Raw genomic sequence first — 26,223 nt, 5'->3', positions numbered from 1 at the left:
CCTGTCATTCATTCATCATTCATTCACCAGTGTGAGCGGCACCGGGGGCAAAGGTTGAAGTGTCCTGCCCAAGGACACAACGGCAGCGACTTTGATGTGAATAGGTGGGAAGCGAACCTGCAACCCTCAGGTTTCTGGCACGGCCGCTCTACCCACTGCGCCATGCCGCCCCAAATGAATGTATGGAAGCGCAGATAGAATATTTCCCCGTGACAGGACTGAAATGATGCAGGGTTGCAACTTATGTTCCGGCATCCATCCTAATTCTCCGGTTTGGTTCACCAATCTGATGAGAATGTAAATCAGCATGGATGTCAAAGGTGTCTACTTCTGCTTGTGTAAAGTGAGGATCCCCATGGTGGGTTTGCGCATTGGCACCACTTCCTGTTTCTGCCTTTACTTGGATTTACACGTCCGTCAATCAAATTGTCTTCCGGAGCTCCTACTCTGTACGTTTTTTTTTAACATCTTGTGTATGTTCCCACCGGCGATAACCTGCGCTTCACTTCTGACCTTCACCCGGAACCTTCTAGGCTCCGTTAAAGGTGACAAGATTGTCAAATAATCAGGACGCGTGTTTGGCCCGCGACATAGTGTCAACCTTCAAATGGGGAAGGCGGCGTCTATTAATAAAGCGCTGAGTTAAGCAGCAGAGTTTGGGCTGCCTTCATGCCAGCTGTTCATGTGGTGCACCTGGACCACTCTGAATGTGCACATACACTGCAGTGTCACTCTCATTAGGCACCACCTTTGTGTGCCTGATGAGGTGTACGTCTAGGTCACTGACTCTTTTTTTTTACGTACCATCTTTGTGCTGTACCGCTTATCATGTTCAGAGGGGGTTGGACTCTCTCCCAAATGATAAGAGGCGAGGTAACTCCAGGAGCAGGGGTCGGCAACCCAAATGTTGAAAGAGCTATAAAACAAAAAAATCTGTTTGTAAAGGAAAAAAACGAAACATTTTATATAAGTGTTATAATAAAGACAACACATGATGTAAGTGTCTGTATCAGCTATATTAGCCTACTATCAAAATGATGTTAAAAGTCTTATATTAGTGTTATAATGAAGACAACACATGATGTCGGTGTCTATATTAGCTATATTAGCCTACTATCAAAATGACTTTAAAAGTCTTATATAAGTGTTATAATGAAGACAACACATGATGTGTCTATATTAGCTATATTAGCCTACAATCAAAATGACTTTAAAAGTCGTATATAAGTGTTATAGTGAAGGCAATACATGATGTAAGGGTCTGTATCAGCTATGTTAGCCTACTATCAAAATGACTTTAAAAGTCTTATACAACTGTTATAATGAAGGCAACACAAGATGTAAGTGTCTGTATTAGCTATATTAACCTACTATCAAAATCACTTTAAAAGTCTTATATAAGTGTTATAATGAAGGCAACACATGATATGATGTGTCTGTTTTAGTTATATTAGCCTATTATCAAAATTACTTTAAATGTCTTATATAGGGGTTATAATGAAGGCAACACATGGTGTAAGTGTCTGTATCAGCTACATTAGCCTACTATCAAAATGACTTTAAAAGTCTTATATAAGTGTTATCATGAAGGCAACACATGATGTAAGTGTCTAAATTAACCATATTAGCCTACATTCACAATGACTTAACTATATTAGCCTACTATCGAAATGACTTAACTATATTAGCCTGCTGTCAAAATGACTTAAGTGTATTAGCCTACTATCAAAATGACTTAACTATAAGTAAGTTTAGTTAATACAACATCAATCACAACATCCCATGGGTGGGGTAACAAATTTGATAGTAGGCTAATAGTATTAGCCTACTATCAAAATGACTATGTGTGGAAGGCTGGTGTAAATCTTCGTTGACAGAAATGTTGAAGTGTAATCTTTATTCTACACATTTTTACATCTTTGGAGAACATTCGTAAAACTTGTGAGAGGGTGAGATAACTCCTGGAAATGACTGTCTTAAAATGGCTAAGGTATAGATGTGTGTGTCCAAGTTAAAGGAAACAGCAGGCTGTCTTCTTCTAATGGATTTATTACAATCTTTGCAAGCTGGCTAATGTTTGCTGTTTTCTGGAACAACATGGTACACAAACAACTATTGGAAATGCAGCCAATATTACATACAGGTAATGTGTCATGAGATATGCAAATATAAATGAAATACACAGACATAAGTAAAGGAAATTAAATGAGCTCAAATATACTTACAAGCGAGGCATAATGATGCAATATGCACATACAGCTAGCCTAAATAGCATGGATTAGCCTGCAGTTATGCAGTGACCAAGTATGCCCAAATAAAAAAATTACCTTTCTACATTCACGCACAGTATAAAACGTTTGGTGGACGAAATGAGACAAAGAAGGAGTGGCATAAAACACGTCTTTCTGTGGCAGCGTCGGAAAAAGTTGTACATGTAAACAAACTACAGTGAGTTCAAGTACCGCCAAAATTAGTAGGACAAAACGTTGCTCGCCAAATACTCTCATCAGTGAAGTGTGTTTAATATAAAGAGTGGGATTTATAACAATTAGGAAGGTTTTGATTGATTAATTGAAACTTTTATTCGTAGATTGCACAGTACAGTACATATTCCGTACAATTGACCACTAAATGGTAACACCCCAATAAGTTTTTCAACTTGTTTAAGTCGGGGTCCACGTTAATCAATTCATGGTAAGGTTTGTGTCATGTTTGTCCTCCTACAGAAACCATATTCAAACTAAACATATTTTCCCCCATCTTTTCCAATTTTTCTGATTAATGTATGTGTTTAAAAGAAAGGACAGGCAAAGTGATAAAAACCCCCAACCACAATTAACCTTGTTTATGTATTTAAAAACCGTTAAAATAGCAGCAATCGAAAACAAAATACAAAATCTAACTTCCTTAAAAAGAAAAGCATTTGTGATGTTTAATAAGCTGCACACTGGTATATTGACTATTTATTAACTCTTGGCACTCTAAAAGACTCAATGTGTAGAATTATATATTTGACTAATTCCGAAGATATGCTGGAATGTTTGAATGTAAAATATTGCAAACCATTTATTAAGTAATGTTCACATGCAACTCTAATCTGGCTGTGAGCAGACTACTGTATCATCACAAACGATATTAAGATTGGGGATTTAGAGTGCTCCCAACTCTGCTAAAGTTTTAGGTATATTTTCAAACGGGATGAACACCACCTTTCCAACCATCTTTTTCTTCACCTTCTTCCTGACGTAGCACCACCTATTTCTTATTTACTCCCTGACCACAGCCTTTATCCCACCCAACCCTTTTTCTTTCGCCGGAAACTGTGCAAAAAATCACCTCCAACTCCTTGGTGGAGAATTCTGATGGTGCTCTCTGGCATGTATCTAATTTGAATATGATTTGCATATTCAAATGGGCGGTGTCAGGTCAATTCCATGTCGATTGGGATGTAAAAACGAAATGTGACGGATTTATGTTATTAATTCATTTGAATTATTAATGATTTCCCACTTAATTACAACACTTTATTACACCTGAAACTGTTCTGGATTTGAGCGTACGCCATTTTGTTTTAGTAGGAAATCCACGCAACTCTTAATACATAAGGCCCCTGGACTGTTATTCTTATTTTGGATATGGTGCAGTAAATTAATATTAAACTGAAATTAAGTACCTAAAGACATGTTGTCTGGATGCTGTTTTTAGGATTTTTTCTTATTTAACAAACAAATGTCTGAAGAAAGTTAAAATCTTTGAAGTATTTTTTGAGAGATCTCCAAAAACATCTGTTTACAGAGAAGCAAGTGTATGCTGCTGAAAGAAAGCAGAGAGAGAGAGAGAGAGAGAGAGAGAGAGATTGTGATATTAGCGAGAACAGGAGTGTTTTGCTTCAATCTTGAAAAGGCAGTAATACAGCATCAATCACAAAAGCCCATGGGTGGGTTAGCAAATTCTTTTTTTTTTTTTTCTTTTGTCATGAAAAAGGGAGTTTTTTTTGGGTTGGTGCATTAATTGTGAGTGTATCTTGTTTTTTTAATGTTGATTTAGTAAAAAATAAATAAATAGATACAATTAAAATTAATAAAAAATTATTCTGAGGCCCAGTACCAATCGAGCCCGGTGGTTGGGGACCACTGCTCTAGAGGACGCTACTAAATGACCCTAAAATCAAATGCTTGCGTGTTTTCAGGAACCTGCTGCAAAAAAGTGAGTCGCTCTCTGGATTTGAGCTGAATTCGCTGGTCCGTTTGATCAGATATAGCACCGTCAATCATTCAATAAGTGCACCTGTGGAGGTCTTGCACCTCCGGGTTCTTCGGACCACCAAGCACGGACATGACAGCCTTGTTCATCTTTGTGAACAATGATTTATTTTTCAATAAATGTACTTTGGCTTCCTTCTCAGTAATCACTACGTCAATCTTGCTCTCGCTCTCGTTTATGCTCGCGCTTCACCAAACACCAGCAACAACTCTTTTCTTTCCCGGCTGCTGCCTTTTTAACAGAGCGACAGGTGATTAGATAAACGCGCCCAGGTGGGCCATCTACGCACCTATTGCTGATCTTGAAGCCGGTCCTGGCACATCCGGCTTTGCTGCAGGTCCGCAGGTCCCCCCACAGTACCCACAATGGTAGTACAATATACCGGTACTAGTATAGTATTGCGGTTCTAATGAATCAAAAACGGTACTACACTGTTTGAAAAGTACCGGTCCCCCATATTTATTTTTTTAACAGGCATGATATCACATCATGACATTGCTGGTTTTAGGAGCAAAGGAGCATGTGCAACAACGCACACACATGGAATACTTAAAAGGAGACACAGTGTGTAGACAGAAAAGGGAGAATGGACGCATTTTGGCTTAAGCAATAAAGGTGAAGATATAACACTGAAACGCCCTCTGGAAGAGGTGCTTTAAGACATGGCTAGCTAGATGGCAGCTACCAAGTACCAAGTCAGTTTTTTACAAGTATCATTTTTACTGCAGGAGGAGGATTAGCTAAACATGCAGATAAACATACTGTAGGAGGATACATTAGCTCACCGCTAACAGCAAGCCTGCTCCCCTGAATGTAAACAAATGTCATGGACGGATCTACACCTGACATCCACTGTAATGATACCAAGTACAAGAGCATTTCTAGTCGATACTACTATGATAACTGGCATTTTTTATCGTCACAAAATCTTTTTTCCTATTAAAAAAAAAATATATTATGTTTATAAAGTCAGTAAATATATGTCCCTGGACACATGAAGACTTTGAATTATGACCAATGTATGATCCTGTAACTACTTGGTATTGGATCGATACCTAAATTTGTGGTATCATCCAAAACTAATGTAAAGTATCAATCAAGAGAAGAATAAGTGATTATTACATTTTAACAGACGTGTAGATAGAACATGTTAAAACAGAAAGTAAGCAGTTATTAACAGTAAATGAACAAGTAGATTAATAATCTATTTTTTACCACATCTATCCATCCATTTTCTACCGCTTGTCCCGTTCGGGGTCGCGGGGGTGCTGGAGCCTATCTCAGCTACCACTTGTCCTTTATAATGTTGACAAAATAATACAATGATAAATGACACAATATGTTACTGCATATGTCACCAGACTAATTAGGAGTCTTTGTTTGTTTACTTTCTACTAAAAGACAAGTTGTCTAGTATGTTCACTATTTTATTTAAGGACAAACTTGCAATAATGATTTATATCACGATCAAAAGTTGACATACACTTGTAAAAAACATAATGTCATGGCTGTCTTTAGTTTTTAATAACTTCTACAAATCTTATTTCTTTTGTGATGGAGTGTTTGGAGCACATACTTGTTGGTCACAAAAAACATTCATGAAGTTTGGTTCTTTTATGGGTCTACTTAAAATGTGAGCAAATCTGCTGGGTCAAAAGTGTATACATACAGCAATGTTAATATTTGCTTACATGTCCTTTGGCAAGTTTCACTGCAATAAGGCGCTTTTGGTAGCCATCCACAAGCTTCTGGTTGAATTTGTGACCACTCCTCTTGACACAATTGGTGCAGTTCAGCTAAATCTGTTGGTTTTCTGACATTGACTTGTTTCTTTGGCATTGTCCAAACGTTTAAGTCAGGACTTTGGGAAGGTCATTCTAAAACCTTAATTCTAGCCTGATTTAGCCATTCCTTTACCACTTTTGATGTGTGTTTGGGGTCATTGTCCTGTTAGAATACCCAACTGCGCCCAAGACCCAACTTCCGGGCTGATGATTTTGGGTTCTCCTACCGTCAAGCATGGTGGTGGTAGTATTATGCTTTGGGCCTGTTTTGCTGCCAATGGAACTGGTGCTTTACAGAAGGTAAATGGGACAATGAAAAAGGTGGATTACCTCCAAATTCTTCAGGACAACCTAAAATCATCAGCCCGAAGGTTGGTTCTTGGGCGCAGTTGGGTGTTCCAACAGGACAATGACCCCAAACTCACGTCAAAAGTGGTAAAGGAGTGGCTAAATCAAACTAGAATGAAGGTTTTAGAATCAATCAATCAATCACTGTTTACTTATATAGCCCTAAATCACTAGTGTCTCAAAGGGCTGCACAAACTATAACACAAACCACTACGACATCCTCTGTAGAGCCCACATAAGGGCAAGGAAAACTCACACCCAGTGGGACGTCGGTGACAATGATGACTATGAGAACCTTGGAGAGGACGAAAGCAATGGATGTCGAGCGGGTCTAACATGATACTGTGAAAGTTCAATCCATAATGGATCCAACACAGCCGCGAGAGTCCAGTCCAAAGCGGATCCAACACAGCAGCGAGAGTCCCGTCCACAGTGGAGCCAGGGAGAAACCATCCCAAGCGGAGGTGCATCAGCAGCGCAGAGATGTCCCAAGCCGATACACAGGCAAGCGGTCCATCCTGGGTCCCGACTCTGGACGAGCAGTCCATCCTGGGTCCCGACTCTGGATAGCCAGTACGTCATCCATGGCCATCGGATCGGACCGGACCCCTTCCACAAGGGAGAGTGGGACATAGGAGAAAAAGAAAAGAAATGGCAGATCAACAGGTCTAAAAAGGGAGTCTATTTAAAGGCTAGAGTATACAAATGAGTTTTAAGGTGAGACTTAAATGTTTCTACTGAATGGCCTCAAATCTGTAGCCCCGTCACAAGGGTTCTTCTTTTTCCCAGTTTGGGCTTTTGGAGTTTTTCCTTGCTTGGATCCAAGTTCAGATCAGGGGATTTTTGTTTTGTTTTTGTTTTTTATAAATCAGTCCAACAAAATAAATACACAATAATACAGTAATAATACAATTCCAATTCCAAAACCAAACCCAGCAACACTCAGAATAGCAATCAACAGAGCAATTGAGAGGACACACAAACATGACACTAAACAATCCAATAGTATACTATCCAACAAAAATCAATAATATCAACAACAGTATCAATTTCAGTAAGAATTCCAACATAACAGTGATTAAAAATCCTTCCTATACATTATCATCACCGCCATTTATAAAAAAAATAACATAAAAACATTGAATAAATGAACAATAGTGTCACATGACAACACATTGTGCCCATTATTTTCCACTAAGATGGTTTTTAATTTTGTATTTGTGGCCCGCGTGCCACAAGTTGAAGTGCCGTGCTCCAGCCGACCCACCTGTCAATCACAGATAGGACGGTGGCGAGGACACATTGGCAAACTTTTTACAAGGCCACCGATATGAGTCACTTTCCGTTTGTCCCGCGGTGCGTCCTCAACCTCCCTGCTTAAAAGGTGCGGCGCGGTACCCAAAACTCTGCCACGTGGAGCGAGCTGGTCAAACACCAAAATATCCTTTGGGAGGGGCGGAATCAGAAATGTGTGCAGCGTGGTGGTGGATCTTCTTGAGAGCAGAGAACAGCTGAGAATGTGGTGTGTCAGGTGGGGAGAGGCCACGGGGTAGGGGCTGTTTATTGCCACCGGCAAATTGCTCTTCGTTAGCGCTCTGCCAGCACGAAGAGGGATGTTGGTATTAAAGCTACAGTGTTCCTATTTCAGCCATTGGCTGCCACAAGTGGTTTTGGTGTGACCCTGTCTGCCCTCGCTTATTGCACACTCGTCATGATTAATCCGCCTACAAGGTTGCGATGTTCACCAAAACTACAACTTGTTTGCCAGAGAATAAGAAGACGTAGAAAGAGGGATTAGTGTTTGCCAACTTGGAATGTTTGTCCCTATATTTAGTATTTAAACTCTCTTTTTTTTAATCTTTTTTTTTTTTAAATCCTTTTGGAGACTATAAAAACCTGTATTGCTCATCTTAAAGAGCAGCAGAACAAACAAAGAAATGTCATTTGTTTTTGTTCTATATATATATATATATATATATATATATATATATATATATATATATATATATATATATATATAAAGATCAGAAAAAGTAACTTTTAAAAATGTATTCAGAGGTGAAAAAGAAAAAATAGAACGTTATTGATATGGATTACATGTCTATATATATATATATATATATATATATATATATATATATATATAGACATGTATATATATATACATATATATGTATATGTATATATATATATATATATATATATATATATATAGACATGTATATATATATACATATATATGTATATGTATATATATATATATATATATCAATAGCGTTCTATTTTTTATTTTTCACCTCTGAATACATTTTTAAAAAAGTTACTTTTTCTGATCTTTTTGGACTTTTGGAGACTATACAAAACTGTATCGCTCTTCTCAAAAAGCAGCAGATATTGATATGGATTACATGTGTATATATATATATATATATATATATATATATATATATATATATATATATATATATATATATATATGTATATATATATATGTATATATATGTATGTATATATATATATATATATATATATATATGTATATATATATATATATATATATATATATATGTATATATATATATGTATATATATGTATGTATATATATATATATATATATATATATATATATATGTATATATATATATGTATATATATGTATGTATATATATATATATATATATATATATATATATATATATATATATATATATATATGTATATATATATATATATATATATATATATATATATATATATATATATCTGAGGTCGGGTTGCGGGGGCAGCAACCTAAGCAGGGAAGCCCAGACTTTCCTCTCCCCAGCCACTTCCTCCAGCTCTTCCCGGGGGATCCCGAGGCGTTCCCAGGCCAGCCTGGAGACATAGTCTTCCCAACGTGTCCTGGGTCTTCCCCGTGGCCTCCTACCGGTTGGACGTGCCCTAAACACATCCCTAGGGAGGCGTTCGGGTGGCATCCTGACCAGATGCCCGAACCACCTCACCTGGCTCCTCTCGATGTGGAGGAGCAGCGACTTTACTTTGAGCTCCTCCCAGATGGCAGAGCTTCTCACCCTATCTCTAAGGGAGAGCCCCGCCACACGGCGGAGGAAACTCATTTTGGCCGGTTGTACCCGTGATCTTGTTCTTTCGGTCATGACCCAAAGCTCATGACCATAGGTGAGGATGGGAACGTAGATCTACCGGTAAACTGAGAGCTTTGCCTTCCTGCTCAGCTCCTTCTTCACCACAACGGATCGATACAACGTCCGCATTACTGAAATTGCTGCATCAATCCGCCTGTCGATTTCACGGTCCACTCTTCCCTCACTCGTGAACAAGACTCCGAGGTACTTAAACTCCTCCACTTGGGGCAGGATCTCCTCCCCAACCCGGATATGACACTCCACCCTTTTCCGGGCGAGAACCATGGACTTGGACTTGGAGGTGCTGATTCTCATTCCGGTCGCTTCACAGTCGGCTGCGAACCGATCCAGTGAGAGCTGAAGATCCCAGCCAGATGAAGCCATCAGGACCACATTGTCTGCAAAAAGCAGAGACCTAATCCCCCGGCCACCAAACCGGAACCCCTCAACACCTTAACTGCGCCTAGAAATTCTGTCCATAAAAGTTAGGAACAGAATCAGTGACAAAGGGCAGCCTTGGTGGAGTCCAACCCTCACTGGAAACATGTCCGACTTACTGCCGGCAATGCGGACCAAGCTCTGACACTGATCGTACAGGGAGCAAACCGCCACAATCAGACAGTCCGATACCCCATACTCTCTGAGCACTCCCCACAGGACTTCCCGGGGGACACGGTCGAATGCCTTCTGCAAGTCCACAAAGCACATGTAGACTGGTTGGGCAAACTCCCATGCACCCTAGAGCTGGTCCACAGTTCCACGACGAGAACGAAAACCACACTGTTCCTCCTGAATTCGAGGTTCGACTATCTGGCATAGCCTCCTCTCCAGTACACCTGAATAGACCTTACCGGGAAGGCTGAGGAGTGTGATCCCACGATAGTTGGAACACACCCTCCGGTCCCACTTCTTAAAGAGAGGGACCACCACCCGGTCTGCCAATCCAAAGGTACCGCCCCCGATGTCCACGCGATGCTGCGGAGTCTTGTCAACCAAGACAGCCCCACAGCATCCAGAGCTTTAAGGAACTCCGTGCGGATCTCATCCACCCCCGGGGCCTTGCTACAGAGGAGCTTTTTAACTACCTCTGCAACCTCAGCCCCAGAAATAGGAGAGCCCAACACAGAATACCCAGGCTCTGCTTCCTCATAGGATGACGTGTTGGTGGGATTGAGGAGGTCTTGGAAGTATTCCTTCCACCTATCCACAACATCTGCAGTTGAGGTCAGCAAAACACCATCCGCACCATACACGGTGTTGACAGTGCACTGCTTCCCCTTCCTGAGGCGGCGGATGGTGGTCCAGAATCGCTTCGAAGCCGTCCGGAAGTCGTTTTCCATGGCTTTTCCGAACTCTTCCCATGTCCGAGTTTTTGCCTCCGTGACCGCTGAAGCTGCACACCGCTTGGCCTGTCGGTAACTGTCCACTGACTCCAGAGTCCTATGAGCCAAAATAACCCAATAGGACTCCTTCTTCAGCTTGGAACGCATTGTGAGGGTCTGCTGGGAACGCCGGACAGAGTCTCCTGTCAGAGAAAGTTTCAATTCCCACCTCCAGAAGAACTTTGAACATGTCACGAGGGAGGTGCTGGACCGCAAAGTAGTTGGTGCCTGTCGTGGAAAATAAGTATTTGGTCAACCATTCAAAGCTCTCACTGATGGATACATGGATGATACAGCAGAGGATTGGGAGAATGTCATGTGGTCAGATGAAACCAAAATATAACTTTTTGGTATAAACTCAACTCGTCGTGTTTGGAGGAAGAAGAATACTGAGTTGCATCCCAAGAACACCACACCTACTGTGAAGCATGGGGGTAGAAACATCATGCTTTGGGGCTGTTTTTCTGCTAAGGGGACAGGACGATTGATTCGTGTTAAGGAAAGAATGAATAGGGCCTGGATTTTTTTTTTCACATTCTGTCTCTCAAAGTTGAAGTGTACCTATGATGAAAATTACAGACCGGAGAACTTGCACAATCGGTGGCTGACTAAATACTTTTTTGCCCCACTGTATATGTATGTGTATATATATATATACATATATATATATATATAAATATATATATATATATATATATATATATATATATATATATATATATATATATATATATATATATATATATATATATATATATGTATGTATGTTCAGTATATACATGTGTATATATACATACATATATGTATATATATAGATAAATATATATATATATACTATATATATGTATGTGTATATATATATATATATATATATATATATATATATATATACATACACACACACATGTATATATATCTCTTCCTAACACGATATATAAAATATATTGTCCTAAAACGAAAAGTGCAAGTCACCAAAAAGATCACAAAAAGTCACTTTAAACAATAAAGTAGTCAGAGGTGAAAAAGAAAAGAGAACATTTTATCAAACACATTTTATATCTATCTATTTATCTATCTATCTATCTATCTATCTATCTATCTATCTATCTATCTATCTATCTATCTATCTATCTATTTACATATATGTAAACTATATCCATAAAAAATGTGTTCGATAAATAGTTATTTTATTTACTTTTACTTATTTTGCAAAGCAAGGTTGGTTGAATGAAGAAAAGGCACTCGCTCTCTGGTAACCGATGCAGGAAGTGATCACTGATGAGTGGGAGTGGCGACAGTATCAACTATCAAGTTTGGTTGGCCCGCGGTTGATTCTGAATGACAAAATTGTTGATAAAAGAGGAAAAGTCACTTGGACAGGTTTTTGGATATTTTCCAGAGGGACCAAGTCAGACCACATTGGTCTGACTATGGTCAGACCACAAGGTAAGAGCGCTAATAGGGCCTCAACCTTTCGAGCACAGCTGTAACTTCCTGCCACTAAACCTGCAGAAAATACACTAGTTCTCCTCAGGATTCTCTATGTTTACATTTTCACATTATTTCTTACACTTTATTCATCATTTCCTACATAATCCTTATTTTAAGAGCTTATTGTTAATTTGATGTGATTTTAATGTTTTGTTTACATTGTTTGAGTGTTTGCCTTGATTGCTGAGGTGGTTATGATTACAGGAAGGATAAAAATGTTTGCATATATTATACTTTTCTAATGGTCTTTATTTCCGCAGGTCAAAAAAAAATACGAATAATAATGGATATCGACAGATAACCATTATATACAATTTACTGCCATAACGTTCAGTCCTAGTTTGTTTTGCTTTGTATATTTTTTAAACTCTTCCCACAAGGTTATTTTTCTACTCTACAGCGTCCATCACAATTACATGCACATGCCTCATGGCCAATTATGACAAGATGAATTCTTCTCGCTTGCTAAATCGAAAAAGACTAAAAAAGCTCAAGAAAAAGCCAAAAAATCCTGCCTACCTTGAAATATAGCTTGATGTGAGCCTATAAGGGTGTTTAATGTGGATTTGTGCATGCAGGACGACCAGGTGGTTCTGCAGTGCACCGCCTCCATCCTGAAGGAGCAGCAGATCAAACTCTGTCTGTCCTGCGAGGGCTTCGGGAACCGCCTCTGCTTCCTGGAGACCACGTCCAATGCTCAGGTGCGCCCACTTGGAATATCATGGTGATGCCTCTCTGCTTGTCCTCCATCCTCTGAACTCACTCCTTCCTTTTGCAGAAAGTGCCTCCAGACTTGGCGATATGCAACTTCATCCTGGAGCAGTCCTTGTCGGTGCGCGCCCTGCAGGAGATGCTGGCCAACACGGTGGAGATGACCGAGGTAGGGCTCTCAAAATGAGACAAATGGATGGAACTATATTTATTTTTTATTCATTTGTTTTTTTTAATTATTATTTATTTCTTTATGTATTGGGTTATTATAATTGATTTATATATTGTTGATGATTTTTGGCCAATATTATTTATTTATTTCATATTTTTTATTTCTTCATTGAAAAATATTTATAAATTTTTTGTCAAGGTTTTTCAGGGGGGGATTTTTATTCTTTTTTTTATAATTTATTCATATTTGCTATTCATTTTGGGAGACATTTTTAATTAGTTTTTTTAATCAATATTGATTTATTTTTTGGAGGGGGGGAAATTTCTTCATTTTTAATTTTTATTTCTAAATGTATTTTTACTAACGTTTTTTTTGTATTTATTTTGTATTATTTATATGTATATATATATATATATATATATATATATATATATATATATATAAATATTAACATTCATCAATTTATTCTTTATTTAGGTTTTTTGGGGGGAAATTATTTGTTTGTTTTTATTATTTATATATTTGTTACAAATTTCTTTTGGAAAATTATAGATTTTTAATAATTATAAATTTAATAAAGATTCAAGATTATTTATTAAATTTTTTGGGTTTGAATATTTGTTCTTTTCTAATATCATTTCTTAATAAATTTTTTTTAAGGTTTTTCATTTTTTATAAATTTTTCTTCATTTTTTTATTCTTTTTTATTTATACATTTTTTATTAATGATTCTTTTTGGGAGAAATATTGTTTTCCTTTATTTATTTTGTATTATTTATTTATTTATGTATTTGTTACAAATTTATTTCGTGAAATTATTTATTTATTTAATATAATTTATTCATTTTATTTTTTGGGGGGGAGGAATATTTATTTCTTAATTTTCTCTATTTATTTCTAAATATATTTTTATCAATGTTTTTCGGGGGGGAAATTATTATTTTTAATTTTTTTAATATTTATTTATGTATATATTTGTATTAATGTTTTTAGAGGGAAATTAATATTTTTTATTCATTATTATTTGTGCATTTATTCATTTTAAATCAATGGGTTTTTTTGAAGTGGGAGAAATATTTCCTAATGCATTGTGCAGGTGGTCCTACAGACTTTATTTGCATGTATTTTACAATGGTTTCCTTACGGACCTCCTCCCTTCCCCTCACGCTCAAGCAGGCAGTCGATTTGGACAAGTGGGTATGTCTGCCAGCGTGTATTGTCTGCTTGCACTTCCTGTTTCGTGCGTCAATGTGACAGGTGTCCATGTTGTGGTCACATGGGATCACGTTCATGCTTCCAGCGTGACTGAGGGACCAGTCATGCTCCATCATTATGCACCTTTCATAACATTCAGGTGTTGTTTATGCACCTTTCATGATATTCAGGTGTGTTTATGGACCTTTCATGACATTCAGGTGTGTTTATGGACCTTTCATGACATTCAAGTGTGTTTATGCACCTTTCATGACATTCAGGTGTGTTTATGCACCTTTCATGACATTCAGGTGTGGTGCTTGTCACACAAAGATCTCGCCTGATGTTCTTCTAGATGTTCCAGCGTGGTCTTGCATATTCATTGTCTCCTTACAATCACATTCAGCTGTTGTGTCTTACCTTTCCTACAAACAGTTGTACTCTTTTGTACACTGGAATAGAAAAGTCAGTTGATTTTACGGTAAAAAAGAGTCAAAAACTCACTGTAAAAAAAAGTTTTACTTTTTTAATGGAAGTACATTTTTCGTCCCTATTATAAAAGGTATTTTTTGACACAAAATTGATGTAGCAGATTGAAATTTTTTTTTTTTTTTTTTTTTTTACATCAAATTATGCTGACAATTTAATGAAATAAAAATATGCGAGCACATTTTTTGGGTTTGAACATTATGTTTGTTAAAATAGTGTTTTAAAATGCAGTTGAAGGGATTCAGTGTAAAAAAATTAGTAGCCTGCAAATTGTCAGCATACATTGAAGTATGCTGACAGTTTTATTGAATATTTATTATTGAGTACATTTTTGAGCAAAATGTTTGTTTAAAATTTCAGTTTGTTAAAATGCAGTTTTTAAAAAATCAGTGTGTAACAAAATTAACTGATAATGATAATTGTTATTAATTAATAAATTTAGGAGCAACATTTTTGTTTAAAAATCTATTGTTAAAGTACAGTGTTTTAAAATTCACTATATAAAAATTCAGTGTAAAAAAATATGCGTGTAGTCTGCCAAAAACATCAAATCAATAAAATTAAATTAAAATTTGCACACAAAATTTGTCATTTTTAAAAATCAGTTTGTTAAAATACAGTGTTTTAAAATTTTGTGTGTAACAAAAATAACTGACAATTTAACTGAATACAATTTTGGGAGCGACATTTGTGTTGAAAAATTCATATTGGTAAATGGTAAATGGTTTGTACTTGTATTGCGCTTTTCTACCCATTTTTAAGGAGTCCAAAGTGCTTTGACAGTATTTCCACATTCGCCCATTCACACACACACATTCACACACTGATGGCGGGAGCTGCCATGCAAGGCACTCACTAGAGATGCGCGGATAGACAATTATATCATCCGCAACCGCATCACTAAAGTTGTCATCAACCCGCCACCCATCCGAACCAACATTTCATCAAAGCCACAACCGCCCGCCACCCGCCCGTTGTTATATATCTAATATAGCCGATGCAAGGCATTAGTGAGGTTAGAAAGTGTAACTCCCTCCAAATAGCACTGACACAATGGCTTTCTTGAACTAATTTATTTGAAGGCTTACTTTCCCTTCAAATTCACCGTGAAAACTGTAATAAATAAAGCACGTTACAAACGTAAAAATAATAACATGCACAGCATGTGGATCAAACATTTTTACCAAGTAAAATACCAACAAATGACAAATACCTCGTTGGCCATACCCGGAAGTAGCTTCCTTACATCCGTCGACAGACCAAACGAGACACTTCAAAATAAAAGTATGCCCACATACTGTTTCAAAGAGTGCTGCTCGTTTTTCGTATGTGGGTAACAACATTTAACTATTTATAAATGGTTGATTTATATAGGCTAGTAAGGTACAGTGTTGGACCTGACAAGTTTGGGCTACCTTGCTTTTGCAGCCTTCATCAGAGGTGTCACGTGATGTTAGCGTGACGTTGTCTGTGACGTGATATATGGATTGTACCATCAAGAGTTGTCAGGTACAACACTTAACCTACTAGCCTATATAAATCAACCATTTATAAATACACGTCAGTAGGCTAAATGAACCGCTTCAACATAACATTTAACTATGTATAATGTAGCGGCTGGCTACGAGGTGTTAGCCAATGACTTTGGCTGGGGGGCGGGACTTCCGGTAGAGATAGGGAAGTGACGTTAACGACAGGAAGTGAGAGTTCGAGTTGTCCCAGAAAAGTGTTCGAGACATGAGAGCTGATGTGTGGTTGTATTACATCTTGTGCAATAAAGACAAGACAAACGAAGAAGTTTTATGAGCCTACATTTCTGGGATTATTACAATATATATTTCCGAATTGGTTCAACCACCACCCACCCAAATCTATTTAAAATCTATTTTTTCGTCATGTCACCCGCCCGACCCGCGGTTTATCCGCGGACTCTGCGGTTGTGACCACAAACCGCGCATCTCTAGCGCTCTCCTTATATTGTTAAAGTACAGTGTTTTAGAATTCACTATATCAGAATTCAGTGTAAAATAATTAGCGTGTAGTCTGCGAGAACCATCAAATCAACTTAATTATATAAAAATTTGTGGGCAAAATGTGTATGTTTAAAAATTCTGTGTTTTAAAATTCAGTGTGCAACAAAATTAACTGATAATAATTATTAATACTGACAATTTAATTAAATAAAAATGTGGGAGGTACATTTGTTTAAAAATTCGGTTTGTAAAAATACAATATTTTGAAATTGAGTGGGTGAAAATTCAGTGTAAAATAATTAAGTGTAATTAGTGTGTAGTGCCGCATAACTTAGATCCTTCAATTTATGCTGACAATTCAATTGAATAAAAATGTATGCTAAACTGAAACGATTCTTAATCGATTAAAAATTATCAAAAATCTATTTAAATTGTCTAATCTTATTTATTTTTTTTTAAATCACTTTTATTTGAAGTAATATAGACATTTTTCAGAGATGTTTATTTTATGGAGGAATGTAGTTCATCATAAAACTGACACCCAATATTATCAAAAATATTTCATTTGAATCCAAAATGGATTCTGAATCAAATCATTACCCCCAAGAATGGAATCGAACTGTGTGGAGCCCAAAGATTCCCAGCCCTAGCGTCTATTTAAAAAACAGTAAAGGCTATTTGTTGTAATAATAATAAACATGCTAGAGTTTTATACTTTCAACAATTTTTTTTGCTTGCAACTTAAAACACTCTTAAGTTGACCTGCTGCTGCTCTATATATATCGACTGCCAGAAGAGACCAAACGCTGTTCCGTATCGTGTTTTTTTTCCCGAACTTCCTGCTTCTCAATACCGATAACTGATTCAGCTGTAGTTGGTGCACACTTAGCCGTTTCAACTGATGTCTTAAAGCGTGATGTTTTTTAACATTTGGTGCAAATGGCAATGCCTTCCTCTGAACACGATGGACCTCATTGTTTTGCTCACCCTAACCCATAGGTGTGTGTGTATACTGTATATATATATATATATATATATATATATATATATATATATATATATATATCCATCCATCCATGTACTTCCGCTTATCCGAGGTCGGGTCGCGGGGTTAGCAGCCTAAGCAGAGAAGCCCAGACTTCCCTCTCCCCAGCCACTTCGTCTAGCTCTTCCCGGGGGATCCCGAGGCGTTCCCAAGCCAGCCGGGAGACATAGTCTTCCCAACGTGTCCTGGGTCTTCCCTGTGGCCTCCTACCGGTTGGACGTGCCCTAAACACCTCCCTAGGGAGGCGGTCGGGTGGCATCCTGACCAGATGCCCGAACAACCTCATCTGGCTCCTCTTGATGTGGAGGAGCAGCGGCTGTACTTTGAGCTCCTCCCGGATGGCAGAGCTTCTCACCCTATCTCTAAGGGAGAGCCCAGCCACACGGCGGAGGAAACTCATTTTGTCTACTGAAGACGCCACACCGATCAGGAGCCTGAGCTAGTGCGCGAAGATGTATATATATATATATATATATATATATATATATATATATATATATATATATATATATATATATATGTATATATATATATGTATGTATGTATGTATATGTGTGTGTATATATATACAGTATATATATACATGTATATATATATGTGTGTGTATATACATACATATATATATACATGTATATATATATATATACATGTATATATATGTGTGTGTCTATATATATATGTATATAGATATGTGTGTATATGTATATATGAATGTATATATGTATATATATGTGTGTGTCTATATATATATATGTATACATGTATGTATATACATGTATTTATTTATATGTATACATATATACATATATATGTGTGTATATATATATGTGTGTGTGTATTTATGGATGTGTATATATATGTATGTATTTATATATGTATGTATGTATGTATATGTATATATAAATGTGTGTATATATAAAAATCCATATATACATATATGTATTTCTATATGTGTATATATATATATATATACATACATTATGTATATACATATATGTCTATATGTATAGTGTATATATATGCATTTGTATAGAATATATACATGCATATATATGTATGCATATGTATATATTATGTGTTTATATATATATTTGAATATATATATGTATGTATGTATGTATATATAAATGTGTGTATATATAAAAATCCATTTATACATATATGTATTTCTATATGAGTATATATATATATATAAATATATATATATATATACATACATATATATGTATATATACATATATGTATACATGTATATATGTATAGTGTATATATATATGAATTTGTATAGAATATATACATGCATATATATGTATGCATATGTATATATTATGTGTTTATATATATATATATATATTTGAAAATATATATGTACATATTGTATGTGTATATTTGTATATATATATTATATATGTGTGTATAAGTATAGAATATATGTCTATGTATATATTATATTTGTGTATATATGTATATATACTTATATATGTATATATATACATATGTGTGTGTTTACATATATTAATATAATAGATCTATAATTAATATTTAGTTATTATATATTATAATAGAATATGTGAAAGTTTGACTCCCATATTGTTTACTTCTGTGATGATCTTCTTAAAGTTTTGTAATCAATCAGAAATATTCAAGCAACTAAAATGCACGAAACATAAGTGATCTTCTTAAAGTTTTGTAATCAATCAGAAATATCAAGCAACTAAAATGCACGAAACATAAATAAGTGCGGAGAGTGTTATGCATCTTTCCCATCATGGGATTTAAATGGGTGTAATTTCGAATTTTTAATAGTAATGGAACATTTTTTTTTCATAACATGCACAAGGTGGAGTGCGTGTTTAATCTTTGTGCTGTTTGAAGTTTTCTTTCTGCACCATGACTAGGGAAGGTTGTTTGGATTGGGTCATTCAAATAAATTCGGTGCTCATGATCATTTTGGGGGGGAATTATTGTTTATTTCCTAAACATTTGTGATGCTAATGTGTGGAATGTGGCATGTGCTTCCCCAGTCCTCCCAAGGTGGCGGCCACCGCACCTTGCTGTACGGCCACGCCATCCTCCTGAGACACAACCACTCAGGCATGGTAAGACCAGTCTGCTTCTCACTCCTCTCATCCTGGACATTCAAGCCAACATGCTTTACAGAATGACCAGATTACCAGGAATTGCCAGGAAATATTCTCATTTCAAAATTAAATTGGCCAATATATAAACTTCTACGTATCTCTCATTTCTCAACCGATTTGAACACTTCTAAACTCAAAATGCTCCCCGTTCTTGTTAGTCAACTGCTAGCATGCAAAAAAATTTTTAGCTAACTTTACACTCTTTATTGCTAATTTTGCAGCCCTGTGTCTTAGTCTTATAACTTGGTCTGTCCCACACGCTAAATGTTAGCATACTAGCGTAAGCACGCTAACTTTTTTAACCTCTCTTGCCGCGGTGCACCTGCAGCTGTACTCAGTGGAGTCATATACCTTGATACGTGACACATGCTAACTTTTAGCATGCTAACTTTGTTTGTAAATTTTGTAACCATATACCCCACAATCATATAACTTGGTACTTGACATATACTATGATTACTAGCATGCTAACTTTTTCATATAGTTTTGCTACTGTTTACCCCAGATTCATATAACTTGTACTTGACATATGCTAACATTAGCATAACAACTTTTTCAGCTAATTTGACACATTTTTAGTTCATTTCGCAGGCCCTTAGTCATAAATATTATCATGCTAACTTTGTTTGACAATTTTGCCATTGTACACTTCAGTCATATAACTTGGTATGTGCCATATGCTAACATTAGCATTCTAACTTTTTTTTCTTAGCTAATTTTACCTTTTTTTTTCTAGGCTAAACTCGCAGCCGTACTCAGTAGAGTCATATAAATTAATCCGTGACACATGCTAACTGTTAGTATGCTAACTTTTTTAGTTAATTTTGCAACCATATACCCCAATCATATAACTTGGTACTTGACATATACGAATATTAGCATGCCAAATTTTCTAGCTGTTTTTGTAACCGTATACCCCAAAGTCATATAACTTGGTACGTGACATATACTAACATTAGAATTAGAGATGTCCGATAATATCGGACTGCCGATATTATCGGCCGATAAATGCTTTAAAATGTGATATCGGAAATTATTGGTATCGGATTCAAAAAGTAAAATGTATGACTTTTTAAAACGCAGCTATACGGATTGGTACACGATGTACAGAGCGCCAATACACTTTAAAGGCACTGCCTTTGCATGTCGGCCCAATCACATATCTACGGCTTTTCACTGTATACTTGGTCAACAGCCATACAGGTCACACTGAGGGTGGCCGTATAAACAACTTTAAAACTGTTACAAATATGCGCCACACAGTGAACCCACAACAAACAAGAATGACGAACACATTTTTGGAGAACATCCGCACCAGAACACAACAGGACAAATACCCAGAACCCCCTGCAGCACTAACTCTTCACTAACTCTAACCCCCAAATTCCAAGCGGTTGTTTTGAGGCATGTTTTTGGGGCGGTATAGCTCAGTTGGTAGAGTGGTTGTGCCAGCAACTTGAGGGTTGCAGGTTCGATTCCCGCTTCCGCCATCCTAGTCGCTGCCGTTATGTCCTTGGGCAAGACACTTTACCCACCTGCTCCCAGTGCCACCCACACTGGTTTAAATGTAACTTAGATATTGGGTTTCACTATGTAAAGCGCTTTGAGTCACTAGAGAAAAGCGCTATATAAATATAATTCACTTCACTTCACTTTAAAAAAAAAAAAATGCACTTTGTGACTTCATTAATAAATACGGCAGTGCCATGTTGGCATTTTTTCCATAACTTGAGTTCATTTATTTTGGAAAACCTTGGTACATTGTTTAATGCCTCCAGCAGGGCATCACAACAAAATTAGGCATAGTAATGTGTTAATACCACAACTGTATCAGTTGATATCAGAATCGGTAATTAAGAGTTGGACAATATCGGATATCGGCAAAAAAGCCATTATCAGACATCTCTAATTAGAATGCAAACTTTTTCAGCTAATTTTACACCTCTTTTAGCTCATTTCTCAGGCGTAGACCTTAGAGTCATAAAACTTGGTCCCTGACACATGCTAACTGTTATCATGGAAACGTTACCATGCTAACTTTATTTATTTGCTAATTTTGCCACCGTTTACCCCGGTCATGACTTTGTACTTGACATATGCTAGCACGATAACATTAGCACGCTCACTTTTTTAGTCGTACATTTACACATACATTTACCATAAATTAATTTAACCTGTTTATTGGGGTGTTACCATTTAGTGGTCAATTGTACAGAATATGTACTGTACTGTGCAATCTACTAATAAAAGTTTCAATCAAAAAAGCATGCTAATATTAGCATTTCTGTTCGACTCTCGCTTTTCTGTGGCTCACTCGCGCGCATATTCTCTCGAAATGGCCTATACTCCAAAAGTTGTAAATGTCTGCTTCCTCACCAGTACCTTAGCTGCTTGACCACGTCTCGCTCGCTCACAGACAAGCTGGCCTTTGACGTGGGGCTGCAGGAAGACTCCACCGGTGAATGTCTCCACACTCTGTGCACTGTCCTCCAAGATTCCCCGACTCAGCGCTCTTGTCCTTGCAGGCGAGGCGTGCTGGTGGACCATCCACCCAGCCTCTAAGCAAAGGTCAGAAGGTGAAAAGGTCCGGGTGGGCGACGACCTCATCCTCGTGAGCGTGTCGTCTGAGAGATACCTGGTAAGAGACTCCTGGAGTTCCTGTGCCGTGCCGCACGTTTAACCCTACCTTGCTCCCGCAGCACCTGTCCTACGCCAGCGGGGATCTGATGGTGGACGCCTCCTTCATGCAGACTCTGTGGAACATGAACCCCGTCAGCTCCGGGTGCGAGCTGGCTGAAGGTGCAAACTTGTTCTCCGTGGACCCTTGACACTTGCCACTTCACCTGTGGTCCTCCTCTCAGGGTTTCTGACGGGCGGTCACGTTCTCCGGCTGTTCCACGGCCACATGGACGAGTGTCTGGCCATCGCCACACCGGAGGAAGGAGAGGAGAAGCGCAGGTGAGAGGATCATGGAGCAGCTACTCACCCTTGTGTAATTTTTCAAACTGATACTCACTGACTTTGGCTCATTTTCTGTGAAGACCACACACACCATACACTCCCCCTACACATTTCTATTACATATAAGATTTCTGGGTCCACTGGACCCGGGGCTAATAAAAGTGTGAAAATTGATTTTCTGTGTTCCACACACACACACACACACACACGCACACACACACACACACACACACACACACACACACACACACACACACACACACACAGCAGGCCTAGATAGGAGGACAGAGTATAGGTACACAGAACATCAGAGGGTAAAACGTGCGAGAAAATGTGAGCAGACAGTGTTGACAAACAATGTTGCAACCTTGTGTGGGAACCGCAGGTGCAGAAGCGCACAAGAAGAATCCCTGAGGGATGCAGAAACAGGCAAAGAAATTTTCCGTGCAACGTTTATATTGTTGTTACTCAGCCAGCGTTTGTGGGCCTGATGGACCCATTGCATTTTGTGGCTTTTAATGCCTGAACATATATTTACCTTATCCCAATAAACATCTGTTCAGTATTTTAACATAAAAGTGTTTGATTGTGAGGCATTAAAAGTTAAAAATGCCACGGGTCCATCAGACCCACAAACACTGGCTGAGTAACAACAATATGAACATCATACAAGGGTTAAAAGGGAACTGCACTATATTCACAATCCCTATTCGAGACAAGAATGTATATATCCTTCTTTATCTATTCTAAATCGTAAATAAACACTAGCAATAGGCGGCTAAAGGGGCTACAGTCTATTCCGTCTCTGAAGCGCTCATCAATATTTTTCATACACGTTCTAAGTCAGGGGTGTCCAAACTATATCCAACTAGTAAAATCAGTAAAATCAAAGGATGCGGCGGCTATTTTGATACCTTTTGTACAAAACCGTAAACCAGTGAAGTTGTTACGTTGTGTAAATGGTATGAATGACTATGAAAAACCTTAGAGAGGACCGCAGATGTGGGTGACCCCCCCCCCCCTCTAGGGGAGACCTGATGCAATGGATATCGAGTGGGCCTAGCATGATATTGTGAAAGTCCAGTCCGTAGTGGATCTAATATAATAGTGAGAGTCTGCTGCTGGCTGGCTATTACTCGGTGCAGAACATGTATAGTTTTATCCTTTAGTCCTCATGGCTTGATAATGACAATTAAAAAACTATAAAAGGCAGTTTATTTATTATTAATTCAGTGGAGCGGCTCCACACTGTGTATGTCATTCTGTATCGGCCAGAAGGAATCATTTTCTGTCATCAGCACATACTTTTTCCATGAATGTTGTCCGATACCGATCCATGGTAGGTTGATTGGTTAGTTTGGCCCTGCAACAGTACGCCTTAAGAGTTGTGCTGGACAACGACCTGGCAGCCAGCATATTCTAGTGCTTTGGCTAGCAGCCCTGCACTTAACTGTCGGCCAGTAGGGTACGACCCCAGGGTTGTACTGAGAGGACACTCGTCACGACAATAAATATTATCGCTGACTATAGAATTGTTCCAAGTACACCTCCTCATCACATTGTATTAACAATAAAGAAATCGAAAATAGCTTAACTTTATTAACACTGGCCTACTCAGTGGCCCAGTGGTTAGAGTGTCCGCCCTGTGATGGGTAGGTTATGAGTTCAAACCCCGGCCGAGTCATACCAAATACTATAAAAAATGGGACCCATTGCCTCTCTGCTTGGCACTCAGCATCAAGGGTTGGAATTGGGGGTTAAATCACAAAAAATTATTCCCGGGCGTGGCACCGGTGCTGCCCACTGCTCCCCTCACCTCCCAGGGTGTGATCAACGGTGATGGGTCAAATGCAGAGGACAAATTTCACCACACCAAGAGTGTGTGTGACAATCATTGGTACTTTAAGTTAACTTAATTGTTTTTAGTCTGTAACTGATTTAAAGTGCATGAATTTGCCTTAAATTAAAAAAAATGTAATCCTTATTTAAACTATAAACATTTTTTTAAGACCGACTTCAACCATTTGATACCCGGTCCTTCTTCTTCCGCTTATCTGATATCGGGCCGCCGCCTAAGCAGAGAATCCAATACTTCCCTCTCCCCCAGCCAGTTTGTCCAGCTCCCTTCGAAGGTTTTCCGGGTCAGCCGGGAGACATATTCCCCCCAACGTGTCCAGGGTCTTTCCTGCCCTAAACACCCCCCGAGAGGGGGCATTCTGACCAGATGTCTGAACCACCCCATCTGGGTGTTACTTAACAATACAACTCAATAAATTCTAATTCCAGAACCATTTGTGTGCAGGATGGCTCACTACGAAGGTGGCTCTGTGTGCAGCCAGGCTCGTTCCCTGTGGAGGCTGGAGCCTCTTAGGATCAGGTGAGTCTATCCTGCAGTCCTACCTTGCAGACGTCAATTGCCATAAGATGATAACACGTGTTCGCCCCGCAGTTGGAGCGGTGGCCACTTCAAGTGGGGGCAGCCTTTTCGCGTCCGCCACATCACCACGGGCCGGTACCTGTGTCTGGATGAGGAGAAAAGCTTGCTGGTGCTGGACCCGGGCAAGGCCAACACTACACTCTCTGCTTTCTGCTTCCGGCCCTCAAAGGTCAGAGTCGTTTTTTGCCATGACTAGAGATCGACCCTAAGGTTTTTTCAGGGAGACCGATATTTGGAGACAATATTCATCTGCAGTAAAATTTACTTAAATGTGCTATATGTAATAATGTGGCCAGAAATGGTACTGCAATCTTAGTCAAACTTTTGTAGTCCCCTCCTCCTCTATCCCTGACTGAGGTTGCCAGATACTCTCCCTGAACGAGGTTGCCGGATACTCTCCCTGACTGAGGTTGCCAGATACGCTCCCTGACCGAGGTTGCCAGATACGCTCCCTGACCGAGGTTGCCAGACACTCTCCCTGACCGAGGTTGCCAGGCACTCTCCCTGACCGAGGTTGCCAGGCACTCTCCCTGACCGAGGTTGCCAGGCACTCTCCCTGAGCGAGGTTGCCAGGCACTCTCCCTGAGCGAGGTTGCCAGGCACTCTCCCTGACCGAGGTTGCCAGGCACTCTCCCTGACCGAGGTTGCCAGGCACTCTCCCTGACCGAGGTTGCCAGGCACTCTCCCT

The 26,223-nt window shown here is 38.3% G+C and overlaps 1 protein-coding gene across 1 annotated transcript in view; it reads left to right on the top strand.

Moving 5' to 3' along the window:
• The window catches only part of ryr1b (ryanodine receptor 1b (skeletal)), a 230,498-nt gene that overhangs the window by 21,538 nt on the left and 182,737 nt on the right, over positions 1 to 26,223 (top strand). The window contains 9 exon segments of the mRNA XM_061877905.1: positions 12,991 to 13,113; positions 13,191 to 13,292; positions 20,021 to 20,095; positions 22,517 to 22,595; positions 22,663 to 22,775; positions 22,837 to 22,936; positions 22,999 to 23,095; positions 25,401 to 25,475; positions 25,548 to 25,704. Of these exon segments, the coding sequence (XP_061733889.1) occupies positions 12,991 to 13,113; positions 13,191 to 13,292; positions 20,021 to 20,095; positions 22,517 to 22,595; positions 22,663 to 22,775; positions 22,837 to 22,936; positions 22,999 to 23,095; positions 25,401 to 25,475; positions 25,548 to 25,704 (921 nt within the window).

This window comes from Nerophis ophidion, linkage group LG18 (assembly GCF_033978795.1).
Source record: "Nerophis ophidion isolate RoL-2023_Sa linkage group LG18, RoL_Noph_v1.0, whole genome shotgun sequence".
NCBI classification, from domain to species: Eukaryota; Metazoa; Chordata; class Actinopteri; order Syngnathiformes; family Syngnathidae; genus Nerophis; species Nerophis ophidion.
The sequence above is the reverse complement of the archived record's forward strand: the minus strand, read 5'-3'. Positions and strand labels throughout refer to the sequence as shown.